Source organism: Octodon degus, unplaced genomic scaffold (genome assembly GCF_000260255.1).
Source record: "Octodon degus isolate 3935 unplaced genomic scaffold, OctDeg1.0 scaffold00023, whole genome shotgun sequence".
Taxonomy (NCBI): domain Eukaryota; kingdom Metazoa; phylum Chordata; class Mammalia; order Rodentia; family Octodontidae; genus Octodon; species Octodon degus.
This window is the reverse complement of record NW_004524599.1, coordinates 7,247,060-7,268,921: the sequence shown is the minus strand read 5'-3', so window position 1 is coordinate 7,268,921 and position 21,862 is coordinate 7,247,060. Positions and strand designations below refer to the sequence as shown.

The window sequence follows — 21,862 nt, the reverse complement described above, 5'->3', positions numbered from 1 at the left end:
TTTTTGTGGAACCAGGGATTGAACTCAGGCCCTTACGCTTGCCAGGGGAGCGCTTTATTCCACTGAGCCATCTCCCCAGCCCCTCTTGTAACTATATTTGTTCAGAGATTAAAAACAAAAGCACAGAAGATAATTTGTGACTTTGTAACCATGGCTGAAGCGCATTGTAGATTGGGAACAGAACTATTTCTAGCATTGTTTGGAGGCTTGAACAAATCATAATAACTCTCTTACTATCTTACCGAAAAATAAACAAACACACTGTAAAAGCCCTGGCAAAATTAGCTTAAAATGGAAATTATAGGTAGCTTTACAAGTGAAAGAAGGTTTTATGTGATAGGCCCAGGAAGAGGCATATTTTATTCTGTGGATTAAAGGGATTATATGCAAGAGGTACTGTACAATATCTGTTACTTTGTGTATTTCATTTTTAAAATGTTTTGTTTAGCACTGGCAAAGTCATCCTGTAGTCTCCTTTCTTTATTGTTGCCAAACTTTGAGAGACTTGGACTAGGTGGGTTGTGGGCAGGAAGAGGACATCATGGGCCTTTGCTATTCACTTTACCTGTGTAAGCCAGGCAGTTGGGTCAGGTTCTTCCAATTCTGCCATTGATTCGACAGTCAGCGTTTCTTGTCTCAAGCTAGCAAGTCTTGCTCTCAACTGGATCTTGCTTGATGATCCAAATCGTTACTGGCGAATTGAAAAGTCCTATTTTAACTGTAAATTCAAGTAGCATCTTGTCTGTGTTCTGGAGAGGGATGTAGAATTTTGAGTATTATAGGTAATACCCATCAACTAGGTGTTGGTTACTTGGACATTGTTAGTGACAGTTATGCCCAAATTGCTACCTATTTTGGAATGCGAAGGGCTGCGTGATTCTCATAGTCTCTCTGATTCTTGAGCTGTATTTAGTAACATTCAACATCTCTTTTGTTTGTAACATGTTAAGGTTAACCCATAGTGATCCCAGCTTCCATTTCTTGTCACCTCTCATTGTGCATACCCAAACATAAAATTCTTTGGGAAAAAATGTAAAGCAAAGTGCAAGACTATGAGATGAGATCCTCTTGATATGTGGCATTCATATTTGTTTGAATTTATATAGCAGAATCAGTTTGGAAATAATGCTTTCAATTTCCTTTTCCTGCACATATCACAAAAACTTCCTGTTAACTAATACAATGCTTTAGCTTTTGGGTTTAATAGATTTTAGTATAATTATCAAAGGACAAATTCTTTAATTGAGTCAATCCTAGAAATACAGTTTTCAGTGAATCCAAATTAGTGAGACAAGGCCCTCTTGCCCTCTTAGCAGCCACTTCTTCTCCTGGACACCTGTTCTTCTTCTGCATAGTCCTACAGTTCTCTTCTTCTGAACCAACCGTAGGTTTTATGTGATTCCAGGTGTGAGCAGATCCTCAGAAAGACTTGCTTACCCAGAGAGGTCAGAACCTCTGGAAGTCCTGATGGCTCTAGCAGGTTTCATTGACCTAGTGGGTCTTTCAAAATAATGGTGGTAAAATGAAGCCTAGCTTAACTAAATATTCTCAGCAGAGTTCAATTTTTTTTCATGATAAAAAGTATAATGTACTTTTAAAAAAGAGTAAAAACCCTGAAAATAATCCTGAATTTGGTGTCATTAGTTCTACAGTCAGTCTGCTTAGAAGACAGTTTGGACTAATCATCACTTAGGATTCCATCTTAGTTGTGTGGTTTTTTCAGTCTTGGACCTTTATAAAATATTAAACTTAAAATATACTTTTCCTTGTTACTAGGTTGTTTATTGTTGAGGTCCATAATAATATATTCAGTAGGCAAACAGTACCACTTTTTATGATGTCAGATAATGCCTGGTTCCTAGTGTTAAATACAGTCAAGAAATTATGCCCTGTTATATTATAGGAACAACAAACAAAAGTCCTTGTGCAGGAGGTAGATCTTTTAAGCTTTCCTAAGCAGGCTTGGGATACAAGGCAAATTTTTTGACTTCTCTTACTGAAGAGTGCCAGGCTCTTAAGTGTCTTTCCTAGCTTCAGAGTAAGACTTGGAAAGAACTCCACAATGAAAATCTCTCCCCTCACCCTTTATACTATCGTATTCTTGTATTCTCATTTCATTAGTTTCACTTAGGGAAAGTGTGTCTTTTAATATACAGCTATCTTTTGAGCAGTTAAGTTTTTAAATTTTTAATGCATTTATTGTAAATTGAAGCTATTTGGAAGTGACAGCCTGATGGGAAAGCACATTTCTCTGAAAGTTGGAAGAGAAAACCCCCGAAAAGTCAAGCTTTGTCTGTTTTCTATCATCACCAGTGTCTAAATCTTACACTTTCAAAGAGTCTGCATGGCATTTTAATACACATTGTAAAATAAATAGATCAGATGTCTCTTCCTTTTATCATTTTTTTCTTTTTGATACCGGGTCCCGCTATACAGTTCAGACTCCTAGTGATCCTCCTGTCTGAGCTCCCCAGTGCTGGCATTGCAGGTGTGTACCACCATGCCAGGTTTCAGGGCCAACACGGCATATGGTACTGAGGACTGAGCTTGAGACCTTGAGCTTGCCAGACAGGCGCTTAGACCATCGAGCTATCTTCCTGGTCCCAGATATCTGTTCTTTGAAATGACTTCATATTATTTAAGTTCATTCTCAAATTGATTTTTAAAATGCATTCTCTGTATTTCCTCCTTTTTAAAAATTAACATTTTTATTTTGAAGTAATTGTAGCTTGCATACCATTTATCCAGTTTACCCAGTGGGAATTCCTTGAAACACCACAGTGTAACATCAGAACGAGGATACTGATGTGGGTGCAGCCACGGTCCTTACTCTGCCTTCGCAGCAGTGCCGTGCATGTGCACTCCTGGTGTGTCTGGCTCTGACAGTTCTGTGTACACACTGCCCCAGCTTTGCTGCACAGCGGTCCACTGCCCCAAAGCTCTCTTATGCTGCCCATTTCTGATACCTCTCTTGTTTTAAGGACAGTTTTCGTTGTTAACTTTCTTTCAATATGGTCTTGACTTAAAGAACTATATTCATGCTTTACATTTTTTTTTCATATTTAAATGGTGGTTTAAAAACCCTCATACATGATGAAGCCCACGCAAGGTTTCCTCTGCCCTCATATGGAATAGGTCAATGACCAGATACGTACTTTTCCACTCCAGGCAGTTCTCCAGAACACCCGTTGGGTGTACTGGGTTCATTCAGTCATCAGATTCCACAAGTTGGGGCGCAGTCCAAGAGGACCGCCTATGCTGCAGATACCCGTCTACTCTGGATCTCTGTAAATCACAATTCCAGTGCTCCTCCCCATGGGGTTTGAAAATTTTCTCTTAACAGCTCTCAGAAGTCAGGAGAACATTTGCTGTTCTTACCAGTTTATTATGAAAGACACAACTCAGACCTCACCAGGGGAAAGACATGCATGGGACAAGCATTGAGGGGAACGGGAATACTGGTGATTTCACGTCTTCCAGGAACACATTCCTCCTACTGCCTGAAGTGTGCTGAGTGACCCAGAGCCCATCACACTTGATGGTCCTCAGTTTTCATAGGCTTACCCTCCAGCCCCTTCTTCCTTCCTGAGCTGATAGTCTGAGTTCTAGCCCTGCATTCAAAGGGTATTTTTGCTGACCAGTCCCCCTGAAGGAACCCTACCCTGTCACTTCGTTAGCATAAACACAAGTATAATCAGAAGAGACTCTTTAGAAACAATAAGAACACTTCAGACTATCAGAAAATTGTAAGGCTTTTAGGAGTTGTGTGCTGGAAACTGGAGACAAAAATTAAATATATTCCTTTTTATACCACAACATGTAAAAGTTACCATTTTAAGTGTATAGCTTGGTAAGTATTGAGAATATTCTCATTGTTTTGCACTAGATCTCCAGATCCTTTAAAGCTTGCAAAACTGAAACTCTGTCCCTATTAGACCCAACAGGCCCCATTCTCACCTCCCCAGCCCCTGGAAGCCAGTACTCTTTTTTTTTTTTTTTTCTACTTTTTATTAATTTTATTGAGAAACAAATAGCAATGAGACAGTTTCAAAACAGTAGGACAGTTTCCATGTATTAATGTAATTAATACATTGCATATTGTTGTCTTCATAGTGGTTATTCTTAGTACAAGATGCAGACATTATATCCTGTCCAAACACTATTAGTACTCTTTCTGTTTCTATAAATTTGACTATTCGGGTACGTCATATAAGCAGAATCATAGCATTAGGCCTTTTGTGACTGTTGTATTTCACTAAGCATACTTTCCTCAAGGTATCTTCCATGTTGTAGCACTGAGAGACTTTTTTTTCCTTTTAAAACTGGGAAACTTTCATATATATATATATATATATATATATATATATATATGATGTTTTGTTTCTCCATCTGTAGAGGGACTCTTGGGTTACTCCTGTCTGTTAGCTATTGCAAATAATGCTGTTAGGAGCATGGTTATGCTCTGTCTCTTAGAGATTCATTTTGGGGGGTAGATAACCAGAAGTGAAAGTGTTAGATCATATGAGAATTCTATTTTTTAGGTGTTTTTTGAGGAATTGTCGCACTTTTTCATAGCAGCTGCACCATTTTAAATTCCTACAAACAATATATATTCATACCTTAATGATATTTGGATAAGTTCGTTTTAATTAATTTATTTCTATGCTCACTTATTGAATGACTATTTTACTGACTGTTACACTGGACGTACGAACTCCTTAGCAGCCATGGCAGATGGGATAGTGTGCACTATAGTTTGTATGTATAGCAAGAATGAGCCTCAGGGAACAGCTGCACATTTTTGGAGTAGGCTCTTTCAGTTAAATAACAGAAACCTTACCTACCTTGATTCAATAAAAGGGGGGATTTTTTAATGTAACAGGTCTCAATCACTGGAATATGGCATTTGGTTGTCACTGGTCTTCGGTGGATCTAGTTTTCTGCACTGTGACTTTCACAGCATAATGAAGCAACAGCTTCTGCTTCAGCTATATAAAGGTCAAGGAAACCTAGGTGGTCCCAATCCAGAATTTTCATGGGAAGAGAATGATTGGCCCAGCATGGAATAATTGCTGGCTTATTTTACATCACAAGGACAGCCAGGGAAAGGGAGTCTATATGGGGTGTAAGGAAATCTGTGGGCTGACTGGGCAACAGGTGGGTACCTAAAAAGCAGAATAAATGCTAGAGAGACAGCAAAAGTAGTGCTTGTCCACTGTTTGTGAACTGAAACATCAACGAACAGTTGGTGCACAAACTGAATGAAAGCATGTAGCTGGAAAAGTTCTGGGGAAGAACTATTAGGATAACCAGAGGGAAAACAAGTCAAAACGCCTGTGGTGTGTTTGGTTGAGGGTGACAAGGGAACTTCCATGAAATTCTTAGTCATAACAGATAAAATCATTGACTGATCCCCAGCCTGGCCTCAACCTCACAGTGATCTCCTACCTCAGCCTCGAAAGTGCTGGGGTTCCAGGTGTGAGCCACCATACCCAGCCTCATGTAAAAAATTTTTACAGTTTATATCAAAAGCAAATAAATTAAGTTTTATAATTAATTCCAAGAAGTTGTTGGATGTAGGAGCTGAGGGATGGAGATAGCTATGTAGTGGGGACTCCCAGAGGAAATCAGAATGTGGCTTTAGCCTTCTGATACTGTGCAGAGAATTTTTCCTTGGAGCACTAGTGGTGATGATGACTGATACGACCTACTTAATGCCACCTCATGTCAGGTGCTGTCGTAGGCCTCTTCTAACCTTACCTGAATCTCAATCAGAAGCGCTCCCTGTTTGTTAACTGGATTTTCTAAGTGGATCTCAGTGGACTGATAACACTTTGCTTTCCCTTTCAGAGATGTGGTACTGGATCTTCCTCTGGGCTCTCTTCTCCTCGCTGTTTGTCCATGGTGCTGCAGGAGTGCTGATGTTTGTGATGCTGCAGAGGCACAGGCACGGAAGAGTGATCTCCGTCATTGCAGTCAGCGTTGGCTTTCTGGCCTCTGTAACTGGAGCAATGATTACTAGTGAGTTGGTTTGGTTTCATTCAGGGACACAGTTTTTATGTACTTGCCATGTTGATAATTGTTCTTACTATCTTATAAATGTAACATTAGTATAATTTTTCATGTGGAATATTCCTCAACACTTTACAGCTATCACCTCTGTGGTAAAGGTGGTGATTTACTCATTGAACAGATATTTGTCATTATGCAGGGTTTTGTGGGAAAGAGAGAGATCTGGAATTCAGTAGGAAAATTTATCCTACAGTGAATGTACTGTCTGCTTTTAAAGTCACTCACTAATCAAGCAGATAGGTAGGCACAAAAATATGATAATTGAGATTTCAAAAGTGAAAATATTGCCTGTAGGTCATCTGCTTATGACGACAAAATATATGCATTTCTTTTATACACAAATTGTTATGACATGAGTCCTTCTGGCCTACATGAACTTAGTCACTTTAGAGGGTCCACAGAGAACCTGCAAGTGCTCTCCTCTGTTGCCTTTTGCACTTTCTTGCAGCTCTATGGGTCTGTTCCCCTGACTTCTCCTCCTGACATTGCACTTGGGCCCCAGCTCCAGCCTTGCTTTCGCAGTTAGCCTTGGTTTCTGCAGCTGCTACTTGAGCAGAGTTTGGCTGTAGCCTGTTGAGAATAAAAGGCCACAGCTGTGCTCTTACACGGCTGTGCAGCAGCTGCCTGCTTCTCTGTGGTGCTACTCATTCTGTACCCCCACTGAGCAACAGAGGCTTATACTGCATCTGCTCTGGCCCACTTCCATATGTCTGGACAGCTCATTACTGTCCCTGCATCTGTTTGGGACTGTGCATGAAAGGCTTCTTCCTTTTAGTAGATTGTTGGCCTAGAATTAAGGGAAAGACTTCTATCTTCATAGTTCGAGGGCCTCCCTCCTTTCCTTGTTCCACAGTGACTGGCATCACTTGCCTTGAGAGGAAAGTCTTGTTTCCATGTCACTGGGTATGTTCCCTAGAACTGCCATGACAATCATAAAATACTTTTGCAAAATAGTAAGTAGTCTCTTTTCTTAGCTTTTGTTTATTTGCTACTTGGACTCTCTGTGCTCTCTGACATTGAATTTTGTAGGCACTTTTGTTCTGTCTGCAGTTAGCCTACCACCGCCTCATTCTGTAATAGGGTTTTAAATGAAGGTCAGGTTTAGGTGAAGTGCAGGATATATATGATGGGGCCTCAGGGATTCAGCTGGAAAGAGAAAATGGAACTAGATCCTAACAGATCATGGCAGACCAGCCAGAAGGTTTGGATTTTGATCTTGCAGGCCATGGAAAATAAGTCAGTATTTTTGAATGGGTTGGGGAAGAGACAGAGCAGTTCAATAGGAAAATCTGTTTTATATGTGAACATAGGTAAAGAACCAAGAGAAAACTCAGAACAGGGACCTTATCACCATGACACCTTCAGCCACAAAGCAGTACCTGGAACATAATAGATGGTCAGAGTGTTGTTTAGATCAGTAGATGGAATGAGGAAGAATAAAGGGAAGAATGGAGAGAGGCGAGCAGGAAAGAATAAAGAAGGAAGGAGGATTGTGAGGTATTGCCTAGCTTCTAAGCTTGAGACATGGAGCTGATCTAGGATTATGGCTGTTGGCAGGAAAGGAAGGAGTTGATGTAAGAACCGTGACAAAGGACAAAAATCCAGATAAGGTATTAATTCGCTGGTGGTTTTCAGAGAGGTGGAAGGGGCTGCCATGGCCAGCAGCTGGTGGGACCATGCACAGCGGAGGAAGAGTAGGAGCAGCCTGCGTGTGTATATGTTATTGCAGAGTATGTGAGAAATGTAATTCCTCCATTTATCTCTTAAAGATATGCATATATATATATATATATATATATATATCCCACTTTTAGTCAAGAATAAAATAAGGTAGTGATTTTAGAAACTGCAGTGTTCTAATTTAAAATCCTTAAATATATGTGTCTGACACAATTTCAAGGAAAATTTTATGCCCATGTTAATATTTAATTTTTTTTCTCACTAATTTTGTGATTTGCAAAGAGTTGATTTAAAACTAGCCAACATGAATATTTAGTTGTACTTATGTTCTTAATGCAAGTTGTGAGTACCAAGGCACCCATAGTATCTGAGGATATCAAATAGCTCTCTGTTCATTCAACAGACAACTGTGACTATCCATATTCGACAGAATGCTAATTGAATACAGTTTGGTGCGAGTCTATATTTACTGCCTCTAGGATTTCACTTCCAAAGGAGAGTGATCTTTTTCCTTTTGGCTTATATTGATAATTCATGCCAGAACTGGTATAAACTGAACTCTTTGCCACATACATTGAACCGTAGCTTTTTTGTTGCAGGCAGACTGCACACATAAAGTACCACCTTGTTACTGGTTTATTTACATTTATCGGGGAGCTAAAAGGGACAGCCTCTCTTCCTGTGCTTGTTATATATGTAGGCTTTCTTTTCTGCCCATTGCTTCTTTAAATTTGTGATTTTTTTCTAATGCTATTTCCTTCTTATCAAATTACTGGTGTTTCTCAGGTACTAGAGATTGTTCTCTTGGTGATCTTTTACTTTGTTAATAACTTCTTTCAATCTTTGATCAGTTGTTTTCATGCATGGTGTTATTTACTGAGTAGAAATGCTTTACTTCAGTGTAATCAGCTTAAAGAGGTTTTTTTCCCTCATGGTTAATAATCTAGTTAGGGCTTTAAGAAGTTCTTTCAAATAACAAGGTCAAAAGATATCCTGATGTATTTTCTTCTGTTAATGTTATAGCTTTATATTAAGTTCTTCAATTTATGTAGATCAGGAGTTAGCAAACATTTTCCTAAAGGACCAAATTGTAAGTATTTCAGACTTTGTGGACCAGTGATCTCTGTCACAACTATTCACATCTGCCACTACAGCACAAAAGCAGAGAGAGGGGTCCAAAAAGGGTAGGCATGGCTTGTTCCAATAAGAACATTTTCTTGGGGGGCTGGGGAGATGGCTCAGTAGGATAAGCGCTTGACTGGCAAACGCAAGGATCTGAGTTCAATCCCTGGTTCCGCCAAAAAAAAAAAAAAAAAAAAAAGGTTTTCTTGCCAAAACAGACCACAGTTTACCCCAGTCCAGGGTCTTCCTTTGACTTTGGAATTAGGTAGGCTCCTGTGTGGGATCCCCCTTCTACAGAGTGAGTCTTTACCACACCATACATTAAAAATTCCCTTATTTCCTCGTTGCTTTTATAATGCTATCTTTTTGTACATTACACTCACAAGGCACAGAGTTCTCTGTGAACTCTGTTTGGATTTGTTGGTCTTTTTTTCTGTTACAGATGGGCCAGTAAGTCTTGCTGTCTGTCAGGGATAGGTCCTTACTATTACTTTTCCTCTCACATTTAACGTAGCTAATTTTTATTTTATTTTATTTTTTTAATTTTTTTTACCATAATTTTATTGATAAACAAATATCAATGAGACAGGTTCAAATCAAATCGGTAGGACAGTTTCAATAATTAACACACTGCATATTCTTCTTAGTGGTAAATTGCTAATTTTGGACCTTATTTTATGTAAATTTTAGAATATGTCTACTTGTTAACCAAGAAGTACAAGTTATATTTTATTCAGAGGTAATTGAATATAGAGGTTGATTTGGCACTCACTTATTTATGAAATTATGCCACCAGTGAACATATAATGTGTATGTATTTATTGAGATCATTTTTGTTTTATTTTTATCAGAAGATTTATGTATATATATAGATATATAGATATAGATATTTGACTATGTTAATTCCTGGACATTTAAACTATTATATTTGGCATCTTTTTGACTATATTATTTAGTCTTATTGATATGGTCAGTTATAACTTTTGCAAGTTGTCTTTATGGCAGACTAACAAAAAAACAGCTGTGAGATAAATAGATTGCAGGTAAACTAGTAAGACAGAAAAGTAAAATACAGATTATAATAGAAGTAACCCTTTCTGTAATAAAGATAAAAGAATTATAACAATGAAACACTTTTATTAATATCTATACATATTCTAATATATATAATATGAAAGTTGGCCTATGGAAAGCATTAATAGAACAATAATTACTTTTTAAAGAAATGTTATAGAGGGGCCAGGGAGACGGTTCAGTAGAATAAGCGCTTCCCTGGCAAGCGCAAGGACCTGAGTTCAATCCCTGGTTCCGCAAAAAAAAAAAAAAAAAAAAAAAAAGAAAGAAAGAAAGAAAGGAAAAGAAAAGAAATGTTATAGAACCTTTCTCCCAAAAACCTCATACCCAGATGGGGTTTACAGATATCAAATTTTTAAGAAATATTTGGTTTCTATTTAGCAAGCTATTATAGAAAATAGGAGTGAAAGTTTACAGGTGAACAGAGAATATAGGCAAAGAACCAAGAGAAAACTCAGAACAGGGACCTTATTACCATGATAGAATGAGGAAGAATAAAGGGAAGAATGGAGAGAGGCGAGCAGGAAAGAATAAAGAAGGAAGGAGGATTGTGAAGTATTAACTAGCTTCTAAGCTTGAGACATGGAGCTGATCTAGGATTATAGCTGTTGGCAGGAAAGGAAGGAGTTGATGTAAGAACTGTGACAAAGGACAAAAATCCAGATAAGGTATTAATTCACTGGTGGTTTTCAGAGAGGTGGAAGGGGCTGCCATGGCCAGCAGCTGGTGGGACCATGCACAGCGGAGGAAGAGTAGGAGCAGCCTGCGTGTGTATATGTTATTGCAGAGTGTGTGAGAAACGTAATTCCTCCATTTATCTCTAAAGATATGCATATACATATATATCCCACTTTTTTTTTTTTTTTTTTTTTTTTTTTTTTTTTTTTTTTTTTGGTGGAACCGAGGATTGAACTCAGACCCTTGCACTTACCAGGGAAGCGCTTATTCTACTGAGCCATCTCCCCGGCCCCTTATATCCCACTTTTAATTTAGTCAAGAATAAAGGCTTATTTTCCTGAGACCAGTGCAAATGTGTCACTAAAGAACAAGTAGAGGCTCATTCACTGTGTGAGTGTTACCTTTGGATTGCAAAGGTAGCTCAGGGTTAGGCATACATGCAGCTGAGTTCCGATACAACATTACGTGTGGGTACTGAAAGTTAAATTTGATCTAATTTTCATGTATCACAGTATATTCTTTAGGCTCTTTCCAACCATTTAAAGATGCACAGGCTATTCCTAGCTCAAATGCTGTGCAAGCATAGGAGGAGGACCCTAGATGGCCTCTGATGCTGTGTTTCATACCTGAATGTCCCCCTTGCCTTGGGTGCTAATGGGCGAAGCATTTGGAAGAAGGGGAGGTTATGACAGCTTGCCGGTAGGAGGTAGGGCCTGGTCAGAGGAGCTGGCTGCAAGGCTGTGGCCTGGAGAGGGTTGTCTCCACTCCCACCCACTCCCTGTCTGCTTCTTGGATGTGACGAGGTGAGCGCCAACTTCTCCGCCAGACCCCTGTTCCAGGCCACCTTGCTCTGGAGCCAGGACCTAGGCCTACAGCTGGAGCCAGTGCACACCTCTCCTTTCAGTGGGACGTTGGGTACTTTGTCCTCATGATGAGAAAAATGACAAAGAAAGACAGCCCAGTAGAGCAATGGGTACAGAATTGGGTGAGCATTTTATAGGTTATAGAACCTGATGGCTAATAATATAGGAAGTAAAGTTCAATCCCATTATCAGGGAATTATAAATGATTTTAGAGATAGCATCTGTTACCCACCAGGCCAAAAAAACAAAAAACAAACAAAATTAACCACGTCGACTGCTTCTAAGGATATGGAGTAACTAGGATGATTAAGTTGACACAATTAATTTAGAAAAACAAGTAGGATTGGCTACTAACGTTGAACATGCCCATACCATAGGGTTAAGCAGTTTTACTTTTACCCATGAATCATGGAGACCCTCTTGACTGCTTCTGCATGCAAGGGGTACAAGAAAGTTCATAGAAGCAGTGTTTGTGCTTGTCAAGAATTGAAACAAGTCGGCAGCAGTTTATGTTGGTCAGCTTTCCTGGTGGGGCAACGTCCCTGACACTTTCAGCTCCGAAGGAGGAGTAGTCTAACTTGGCTTACGATTCCAAGGTTTCAGTCTGTGGATGACTGCTGCAAAGCCACAGCATCATGGTGGAAGAGGGATGGTGACGCAGAGCTGCTCTCTTAATGACAGCTGCAAGCAGCTTCCAGAAGGGCTAGGAGGACACTCACTCTCTAAAAGCACAGTCCTGTGACCACCTCCTCTTCCTGGGACCTCTCTTCAAGCAGCACATTCAGCTCTTAACCTGAGGAGACTCATTCAGTGCAGAGTAAGGCACCCATGACCTGGCTCCCTCCTTGGGAGCCTCTGTATCCAGTCAGGTCAACAGGTAAGGTAACTGACACACAGCAGAATAGATAAATAGTAGCATATTCATATTTGGGATACACTTATTCCCTGCCCAACATAAAGTTATTCCCTACTATTTAAAATCAAGTTTACTGAACTTTGTTATCATATACAGTGATTTTTGTGGGAATAATAGGATCAAAAGATACTTTGGCTTTTAAAAGGAAAGCTTTTTAGATATACAGCGAAGTTTAAGCAAATTAGATCTTTTTGAAATTAGATTTTAAAATTAATTTTAATTTTATAAGTAATATATCCCTAATTTTACATGTAAACCTTTTTGTGTTGTTTTCAAGTAGTACTTTATTTTCACAGTTTTAGGTTTGCAGAAAGTACAGAGGGTTCCCACCCACCCACCCTCCTGTTTCCTGCTAATTACCGCCCCGCCTTCCTGAGGCACGTGTGCTGCCTTAGCACTCTCAAGCCAGTGCTCTGCTCAGAAGTAGGTCCTGTCTTGAGCTTCGTATGTGTTCCCTAGACTTGTCTGTGCATTACCTTCACACATACATACAAATGCACATATATTATACATACATGTATTTATGTTTATGATGATAGAGAATATTTGTTGCTTTGTGTTTATTTTCTTTGTTGCATCAGTGGTACATCTTAAGTTCTATATCAGCTCATAAAAACCTGTATTTTCCTTTTGAAGTCGTATGCATTCTGTGGTATGGACTTTACATACTTTACCTATTTTCAACTGATAGGCAATTGTTTTGGTTTTATTTGATTGAAACAAATGCCTTCCCAGTTATTACGTATGTATTTGTTCAAGTGTGTGTGTGTGTATATGCTGGTGGTAATATTAATTTCACTTCATATATAGCACTTTTCTATTTTGGAGTAATGTCAAAGCTTTTGAATTTTTGCTTTTGTGGTTTTAAAATAATCTCATTTCATAGGATCCTAGACATATTTGCTTATATTTTAACTATCATTTTATTTTCAGTGTTTAGTTCTTTTATCCACCTGAAATTCACTGTAGAGAATGGTATGAAACAAAGATCTCAATTTATTTCTTCCAACTGTCTCCCTGGTTATCCTGACACTACCTGCTGACTGGTAAACCACCGACTGAGTAGCTGATGTACTGCAAGGACCACTAGCCAAGATTTGTGCAGTGTGTGTTAGGGTTGGCCGCTGTTGAAGCCATTATGATCTTATCTTCTTTCTTAGTCTGCACACTTACCCACTTTGCAGTTGGACAGATAAGGAAGAAGAGGTGAGGTGAGCGCCCAGGGTAAGGAGCTGCTGAGTGGCAGAAACGGATTTGAATCTGCAGGTCTAGCTTTAGCACCACCACATTTCACTTTATGTAAGTATGGCAAGTTTGAAGTGACAGCATTGTTGACTAATTCTAGGTAGCCTGAGCTAGCAGTTCCCTTTCTTTATTCAGGTTATTTTATGAACAAATTTGGAATTACATGTTCAGCACGTATTATACATACACATCTTTGGGTTGAATGAAAAAGGCTGTTTTTCAATAAAGTGGTTAAATGTGGTGAAGTAAAGGCAGCTTGTACCAGTCACACAGAAGCCCAGCAAATGTGCCCCATGAAAGCACGGCGAGGGCCTTGGCTTTGCTAGTTGGACCCAGATGCTGAGTGGCTGCCGGTGGACAGTGAGCGTGTTTTGTCTCCCTGCAGGTGCAGCGGTCGCTGGCATCTACCGAGTCGCTGGAAAGAACATGGCCCCTTTGGAAGCACTGGTGTGGGGTGTTGGGCAGACTGTATTGACATTAATCATCTCCTTCTCAAGGATCCTCGCTACACTCTGAGGTTTCTGAGGGAATGTCCTGTTTCACGTAAGAAAACAGATGTACAGATTTCCTGAAGATGGCATTGTTGGCAAGTGGAAAGGAAGTGCAAAACCGTGGCCGGAGCAAGTCAAAGCCTAAGAAGACCTCATGCTGTGTGGAAAGACAGCCCTCTGGTGTTCAAGCGATTGCACTACCGCCCTGCACCTTATGTGCCTCCGTCCCAGGCAAGGTGCACCTAGACACTACGTGAATCCACAAGAAAAGCACCTTGTTTAGCTGCCCATCAGGTTAACTTTGGCGTTCAGATCATCATTCTTAACAGTGTTGTGTTGAGTTCCAGGGACGTTTTGAGGAATTGATACATGTGCCAAACTCTTCTTTTTGTTCACATTGATCATGTGATGATTTGCAAGTGTAGCTATAGATGAGTGCTGTGAACATGTTTGACATGAGTTTGAGTAAGCCTTTGTTTTGTGTGCTCAGTCCTGTATGAGTGCTAAATACTGAATCTTTTAATGTGAGAAAAATTACTTGGTTTTTAATGTTGAGCATCTCGGGGATTTAGGGTTTTAGTATGTTTAGGCATTATTGTTATTGAACTTATAATAATAGTCTTCTTAGAGGAAGACTAGCTAAACTGTTTTAAGGACTCAAATTAGATCTATAGGGTGCATACTTTTCGCTAACTTAACACCCTTTTAATAGTTTTCGTCATGCATAAATATTGTTTATATGAATTAAAAATTTGTTTCACACACTGTCATTTGTGTGTCATAAAATATAATTTGAAAATTCTGTTATAAACTTTGTAAGGAAAAAAGTCTGGAATGCAAGTTACATTCTTTGTCCCTTCTAAAAAAAGCTTTTGCCCTGTATCTCATGGAGATACTATCTTTATAATTAATATGGTAATGGGATTATCCATGTATCTTGATTTTTGACAAACCTGTCTTTCATTCTGGAGTATTAACTATGTACAGAATGGCCTAAATTAGGCTCTGGAAGTAAAAAGCTTCATTCGTAGATAAATAACTAGTAAGTTACACAGGAAGAATAATAGACTGTCTTACTTTGGCTGTGTGGCAGTGTCATGATTCTGCTAATACTGGGGAATATAGTAAATAATTTAAAAAATTGTCAGTTTCAGCCTATCAACACAGTACAGAACATATACTCATATGATTCATTTCAGTTTTGAGTTCTTGATACACTGAACAGTTTTTAAGTTGAGAAGTTATGATATAAGTTTACTAGACTCATCACTTTTGCTAACAATGGAAATGTCCTTTGTATAACACTCTTTAAGAAGTTTTGGTAATGCACAGTTGCTTATAAGAATATAAGAAGTAGGTACAATTCAACCCTGGTTGAATGGGTCTCCTATGAGACTTTTTGGGCACCAGTTGCAGTTATAAATGTGCTAACTTCAGGGAAGACCCACAGCAGAGACATTAAGGAGAATTCATTAACCAACCCAGCAACCTACCTTTTTGTTTAACTTGGTTTTACTTTTTTTAGTAGGTTTCTTTTATATCCTGTGAAATTTCAGCTCCACCAAAATGAGTATATCAACTGAGTGAGGTGTTAAGGAGTACAGTCCATGTTAGGGGTTTATTAGTATTGTGGCTTAGAAGCTTATTTTAAAAAATAAGCAACTGTGTGTTCTGATAGATCTTTGTGGTAAATGTTAAGCTTAATTCTTTATGGTGCAAAAGCCTATTATTATTTTCATATGTTATTTATATTCTTGGTGTTTCCTCAAATTAAATTTAGATATAACTTTTTCAAGTCAGTTTGATTTTCCTTTTCTGATAGACTCCAATTGTGATCTTCCTCTACTTTGGCTGTGTTCTTCCAGCAGAGTTACCAATAATATGTGGAAATTGTTTCAGATGTACAGGTTGAATATTTAACATACAATTATTTTTTATTTATAAAAGTTATCATGGTAAGATAATATAGAACATATGGTTCATAATCCAGAAAATAACTTGGATGCATTGAATATATGAATTATGGACCAAAGAGATTTGAATTCTTATTTTTATTCTAGGATAAAGTTATGATTGAGTGGTTAATAAATAGTGTGTGGGGTGCCCTGCAGTTATGCCAGTATCAAGTTGATTTACATTAAGAATTGAGTGTGTTGTATACTGAAATACTTAGATGGACATTTTTGGTTTCTGTGCTGCTCTCAGTTATTTACATTGAGAAATTGTGTATCTGTCACTCTTGATATTTGAAATGTAGTTGTATAGTATGAATTTATCAGTTGCTTTAATAGCTGTTTATATGCTGAGTTTTTTAAAGTTAATGGCTTTCCTATAGAGACAAATGTATGTACCTATATGTGTACATACAAATGATATATATGTCTGTACATATGTATCATTATATACATACAGAGAGAGATATGTGTGCATACACACTCCAATTGGAAAGCTTTTGTTTAATGAACACTTCAGTGTTAGTGAATTTGATACATTTGTTTGGTTGAATGGTCTTCTGAATAGATTTGAAGATGTTTGACATTACGCCGGGAAATTTTTCGGGGGGTAATGGTGTGAGAAACCCTCGTTAGGGACATGACGAAAGCTCTTATTGATGTAATTTGGCTATACTTTCTTAAAAATTGTATGTGAGTTAGCAGGGAATTTTCTTTATGGCAAGTACAAGTAGATACTGAGGGAATCCTCTGTGGTTGACACTAAAAATGTTTAGCAAACTATTGCTGATAATGGATCAGTTCCCCAAAAAAGGAACTCCTGGACGCCCAAAGCCATTGAGTAACATCTGATTAGAAATATCAGTAGAGCACAGTTAGCCAGGAGGGCCTCAGGTAAGCTACAAGCAGTACTTAAAAACTTTTTTTTTCTTTTTTTTAAAAAAAGGAAGTACACCTCACTACCCATGGCACAGTTTGGTCAGTTACTGTGGAAAGTTCTGAATTATGGTGTATTTATTGTGTGCAGCTTGTTATTTTAGATCTTAGTGTTTACCAAGCAGTGTTAATCTGTTACCCAATATGCAGTCTTTGTACTTGCTGCATACATTTTACCCGCTAGAGCCCCAAACCCACATGCGGTGTGTTTGTACTTTAAATGACAGAAAAGGAAGGGAATAAGTTGGCCTCTTTATTTTCTATTTCTGATGTAAATAGAACAGGAACAGAGATAATTTCAAAATCAGTGAATATTGTTAGAGTCTGGAACCTCCAGGTAAGAAGAGGAACATGGGGCTGCCGCTCTTGCGCCCATGCCAGCACCTTGGTGCCAGCTAACTCAGTTTTGTGAGCACTTCTTCCAGACCCACTGTGTGCAGTGCTATACAGTGTTGTGTTGCGTAAGAACAAATGGGCTTCCTGCCTTCCAGCCCACTAAGAGCTAGCGAAACAATTTCAGATCTTAAAAAATGCTGGCACAGTATTTCACTTCCTGATTTGGTTAGCAGTTCTGATTCTGCCCCTACCTTATGCATATTTTCCCATTACATCCGCTAAATGGAATTTTACTAGCTGAGATGCTGTTGATGTGACAGAGTGAAGTGTGCTCGACTCTAGAGGCGCAGACTTAGAATCCAGCCTGTCACTTACCATCCTTCTGAGCCAAGCAGTCCTTTAACTCTTCGAGCCTCAGTTCATATTCTGTGAAATTATTACGCTTTATATCATTGTTATGAGAATTATTTATGAATGGCACAGTGATATGTAATTACAGTAAACGATCAATAGTCACCAGAATTTTTTAAAATTATAAATTTAAGAAAAAAACTAAAAAAGTGATCTTGTAATCTTACTCCTTTATCTCCCCTCTACCCCTTTATTTTTTAAATCAGATACTTGTCTAAGTACACTTTGGGAATTGGTAGGACCAGCGTGGCTTGGGCAGTCAGGGTTACGTGATGGGCTCCACTTAGCACAGGTTAGAATAGAATAGAAGCAGCCACGATCTACTGCTTCACCGGTTCCTATCTATTTTCTATAGATTCGATTCACTGAAAACATTGGTTGGCTCTCTGGTATACACAGATTATTATCCTTGTTTAAGAGGTGGAGAAGCGAGTGAGGTGGAGCCCTTCGACCACACAGCCAGCCCTTTCTTCTTCTGCCTCATTGGGCATGCGGCTCTGCAGCACACTGCTGCTTCGGTTAGAAACGGGGGTGGTAGTGTCCACATCCTACCCGTGGGCCAGGCCTGGGTGTGGCCCTGCTGCTGGTTTGTTGGGCCTCCTGTATTACCCCAGAGGCAATACTCTTTTAGATATATACCCATCTTGTCATGCAGGAAGTAACACGATGCTAAGAGCACCTTCTGAAGTATCCCCAGCCGGCTGCTCTCCTGCTCTAAGTTTTCTCACAGAAAGCCTCACACAGAATCTCTTTAAACATAGTTTTCAGGATATGAGGGACATGAAGTTACTGAAGAAATTAGAATTAAACTTTGATTGTGGACAACTAGGTAAATTTCTGTTTCCTTTAATAATCAGGAATGAGGCTCTCAGTAAAATGGACTAGTAATCAAATGCTCTGGTAATCACTCTTCATTTCTCCATCTCTTTAAAAGTCTTCCAGGCAGAAGGAACATAATGTGATTAAAAAGTTTAATACTTTCAAATGTGGCACCAAGATGTTGCCGAGGGAAGTTTAAAGACAAGAAGCCGTGGTGGGGAGCTGCTGGGCCCATGAAGCTCCTCGCATCGCGAGAACATAGCTCCTTTCCGCTGTGAGCCGCACGCGGGGTGCGAGCATGTCCTGCTCATCTGCACAGTTCGGTGTTCCTTCCTCGTGGGCACCCTGGCCACCGCGCACTTGAAGTCCTTTGCGTGCGTGCGTGCGTGTGTGCGTGTATGAAAGAGAGAGAGAGAGTGATTATAGGTTTGCTCTTTTAATTTGAGTATCTTTGTCCTGTTACAGAGAATGCTCTATTACTAAGGTTGCTGTGAATTATTGATCTCAAAACATAGCTGTGAATTTCGCAGAAACAGTAGTTAATATATGAGGTAGTTTGACTTCATAGTTATAGGGTGATGCACTGATGAATTCTTCATTAAATTAGCACTCCAGCTTCTGAATGGAGTGAGCTATGAACTGCAGTCATCGCCCCTGCCTTTAGGAGGTCCTCTTCCCGTTCTCCACACTCAGTGCACATGTGTGGAACTTGCACAGGAACTCTTCCTTGATTTTAAGACCTAACTTAACAATTTATGTGAAGCCCTGCACCCCTTCTCCAAACAGATGTCCTACATTATAGTTTAAACATGTGGTTTTTTGATAGAAGCTGGAGTGTTGGTTGATTCAGAAGAGAATTTTCAACACCTGTGGTTATGCAGCCAGCATCTCTTTGACAATTAAATAGCTGTAGGAAAGACAGGACAGCATGACGCTCTTATATTTTACTTTAGGTTGTCTCCCCCACTCATACACAGTATATTTTCCATCAGTAATATGACTGTCTTCTTTTCTTGAAATTCTTTAGGTCTATACTGAAACTAGAAAGCAGTATGCCACAAATGTATAGGAAGAGAGACTAAAAATCCATAATCATCTGATGAAACTCATGACTATGACCTTTTTCCTGAATATGAATTGGTAATTACTAAAAATCATCACTGCTTTTAAAACCCTATTTAAATGGATATTTGCTTGAAAATTCTGGTGATAAAAAGCTTTTTAAAAAATGTACAGTATGTTGATCTCATCACTATCTTTGGGATGGGACACTTTTAAGTTTTCTCATAGCAAGCAAGTTGAGGTGCTTGTTAGAGTAGGAAAAAAATGGGTCACTTTGAGTACTGGCTGCGTGGCTGAACTAATTGTTGACATTTTCTTAGTGTTTGTAGTATTGGGTGCCTGTGCTGTGGAGGAATTCAAAGCGCTCTGACTCTCACCAACGTACACGCAGGGAGTCTGCGGGTTTAGATGAACAAATGTGAAATTCCCTAGTAGTTTTACATTTAAATTTATAACTTGTTAAAATCCGTATGATTTCCTACCATAAGTATTACCCCTTGACTCCAATCATTTTGAGAGCAACTTTTTTAAAGTTAACTAGCTAAAATGTTTTTATTAGAGTACCAACTGTATAGTTTACCCAGCAGACATTGAAAGATCACTGATGAATCGGTTAAATCACAGTACCATTTTAAAAAACTAAGTGATGCCTTAGTGCCTTGAAAGCTACAATACTTTTGCAAAGTGGATCTAGCAGAAGTCAGATTGGCACTGATGAGTTGGCTGCGTATGCGTCCCCTGTGGCTGGAGCTTGAGTCTGGGAAGGGTGTCATGAGAACAGGCCTTGGCGGCTAGCCTCTTAGGATTCGATACAAATCAGCTACCTAGCCATGGGCTAGGACAGATGACAGCTACTTTCATTATGTTCTCACGATGTGGCATTTTCCTCTATCTTTTCCTTTTTCCAAGAAAGTATGAAATGGGGGAAAGTGTAGTCAATCATTTACATTTTTAGTTTTATTGTAAACTAGGGAACCTAGTGTGAACAAAATTAGTTTTATATTGTAGTGTGTATGGGGCAAACACTTTATGTAACCTTTAGAAATACGTTAATCAGGGATTTATTTTTACTATAGAAATATATTAAATGTACTGTGAAGCTTAAAGATACGAAGAATAAGCATTGGAAGGGTAACACAAAAAAGCAAAAGCATATTTGACGAAGTACCCTGCATTATGTGAACACAACTTCCCTCTGTTACGACTATAAGCTACACTGTATGAGTATGTGTACTGCATGTTTACATAATACAGTTTAATTTTGAAGGATTATTTAAAAAACTTTATATAGAATACCTAACAAGCTGTAAATATTGTATACTATTGATTTTTAATTTTATATAAGCAATTTTTTATTTCCCAATTCATGTACAAATCTCATTGTGTATATAGCATAATTTCCTGGAGAACATTTTGCAGTGAATTCTAAGTATTTTAATTGTAGTAAGTATCAGGTTAGCCTTAGAAATGTTGGTCTTTATTTAAATTATTTCTTTCACCACTCGTTTTTTTTTCCCACAGGGCAGCAATAAACATATGCAACTTATTTTTGAATATGAAAAAGTTGGTCTAACAAGACAAGATTTGAGTTTCAGTTCATTGCTTTAAAGAAAAGATGCACAATTAGTATCAGTATCATCTGCTGTCTGGTCGTGGGCCATTTCTGAGGCCTATGTGTGGCTCTCTTTATAATGTACAGGGTGAACTCTGTTGATAACACAAAAAACATCTGTTAAAAGTGAATCCAGCACTTAAATGTCATTACACAGAATTTATTGGATTACAAATTTGTAATATACAGTATTTTAATAAAGTTTCTGTATTCAATTTCATGCACTTATATATAAATAAACCTGTCTTTGAAAGCTTTACAGTGTGTGGCTCTTGGTGGTGCGTCTTCTGCACTTCAGTAGATTCAATGTCTGCCTTTTTGTCTAGTGTTCTGGGTCAAGTTTCCTATGGATTTTGGAGCTCTCAAGACACATGGGGCCATATTTCTAGGCTGACCTAGGACCAGTCCTGACCATGTACTATATTAAGCGTGCTGTTGCTTGTAGTAATCATGCTCTACCACTTCTTGAGTGCCTGCATATCTGGCAGACATTTCCTGAGTATCCTTCGACGCCAACCCTTCAAGTGACATCTTTCAGCCCCATTTGGTAGACAGTGCATCTGAGGTGGGAAATTTCTGCACAGCACACAGTC

General features: G+C 38.8%; 1 protein-coding gene across 1 annotated transcript in view; it reads left to right on the top strand.

The window, feature by feature from the left end:
• The window catches only part of Tmem170b (transmembrane protein 170B), a 36,917-nt gene extending 15,389 nt beyond the window's left edge, over positions 1-21,528 (top strand). Inside the window, exons 2-3 of the mRNA XM_004628360.2 lie at positions 5,851-6,021; positions 14,036-21,528. Coding sequence (XP_004628417.1) covers positions 5,851-6,021; positions 14,036-14,166 — 302 coding nt within the window. The 3' untranslated portion in view covers positions 14,167-21,528. The remainder of the gene's footprint in view (positions 1-5,850; positions 6,022-14,035) is intronic.
• The last annotated feature ends 334 nt before the right edge of the window (positions 21,529-21,862 follow it).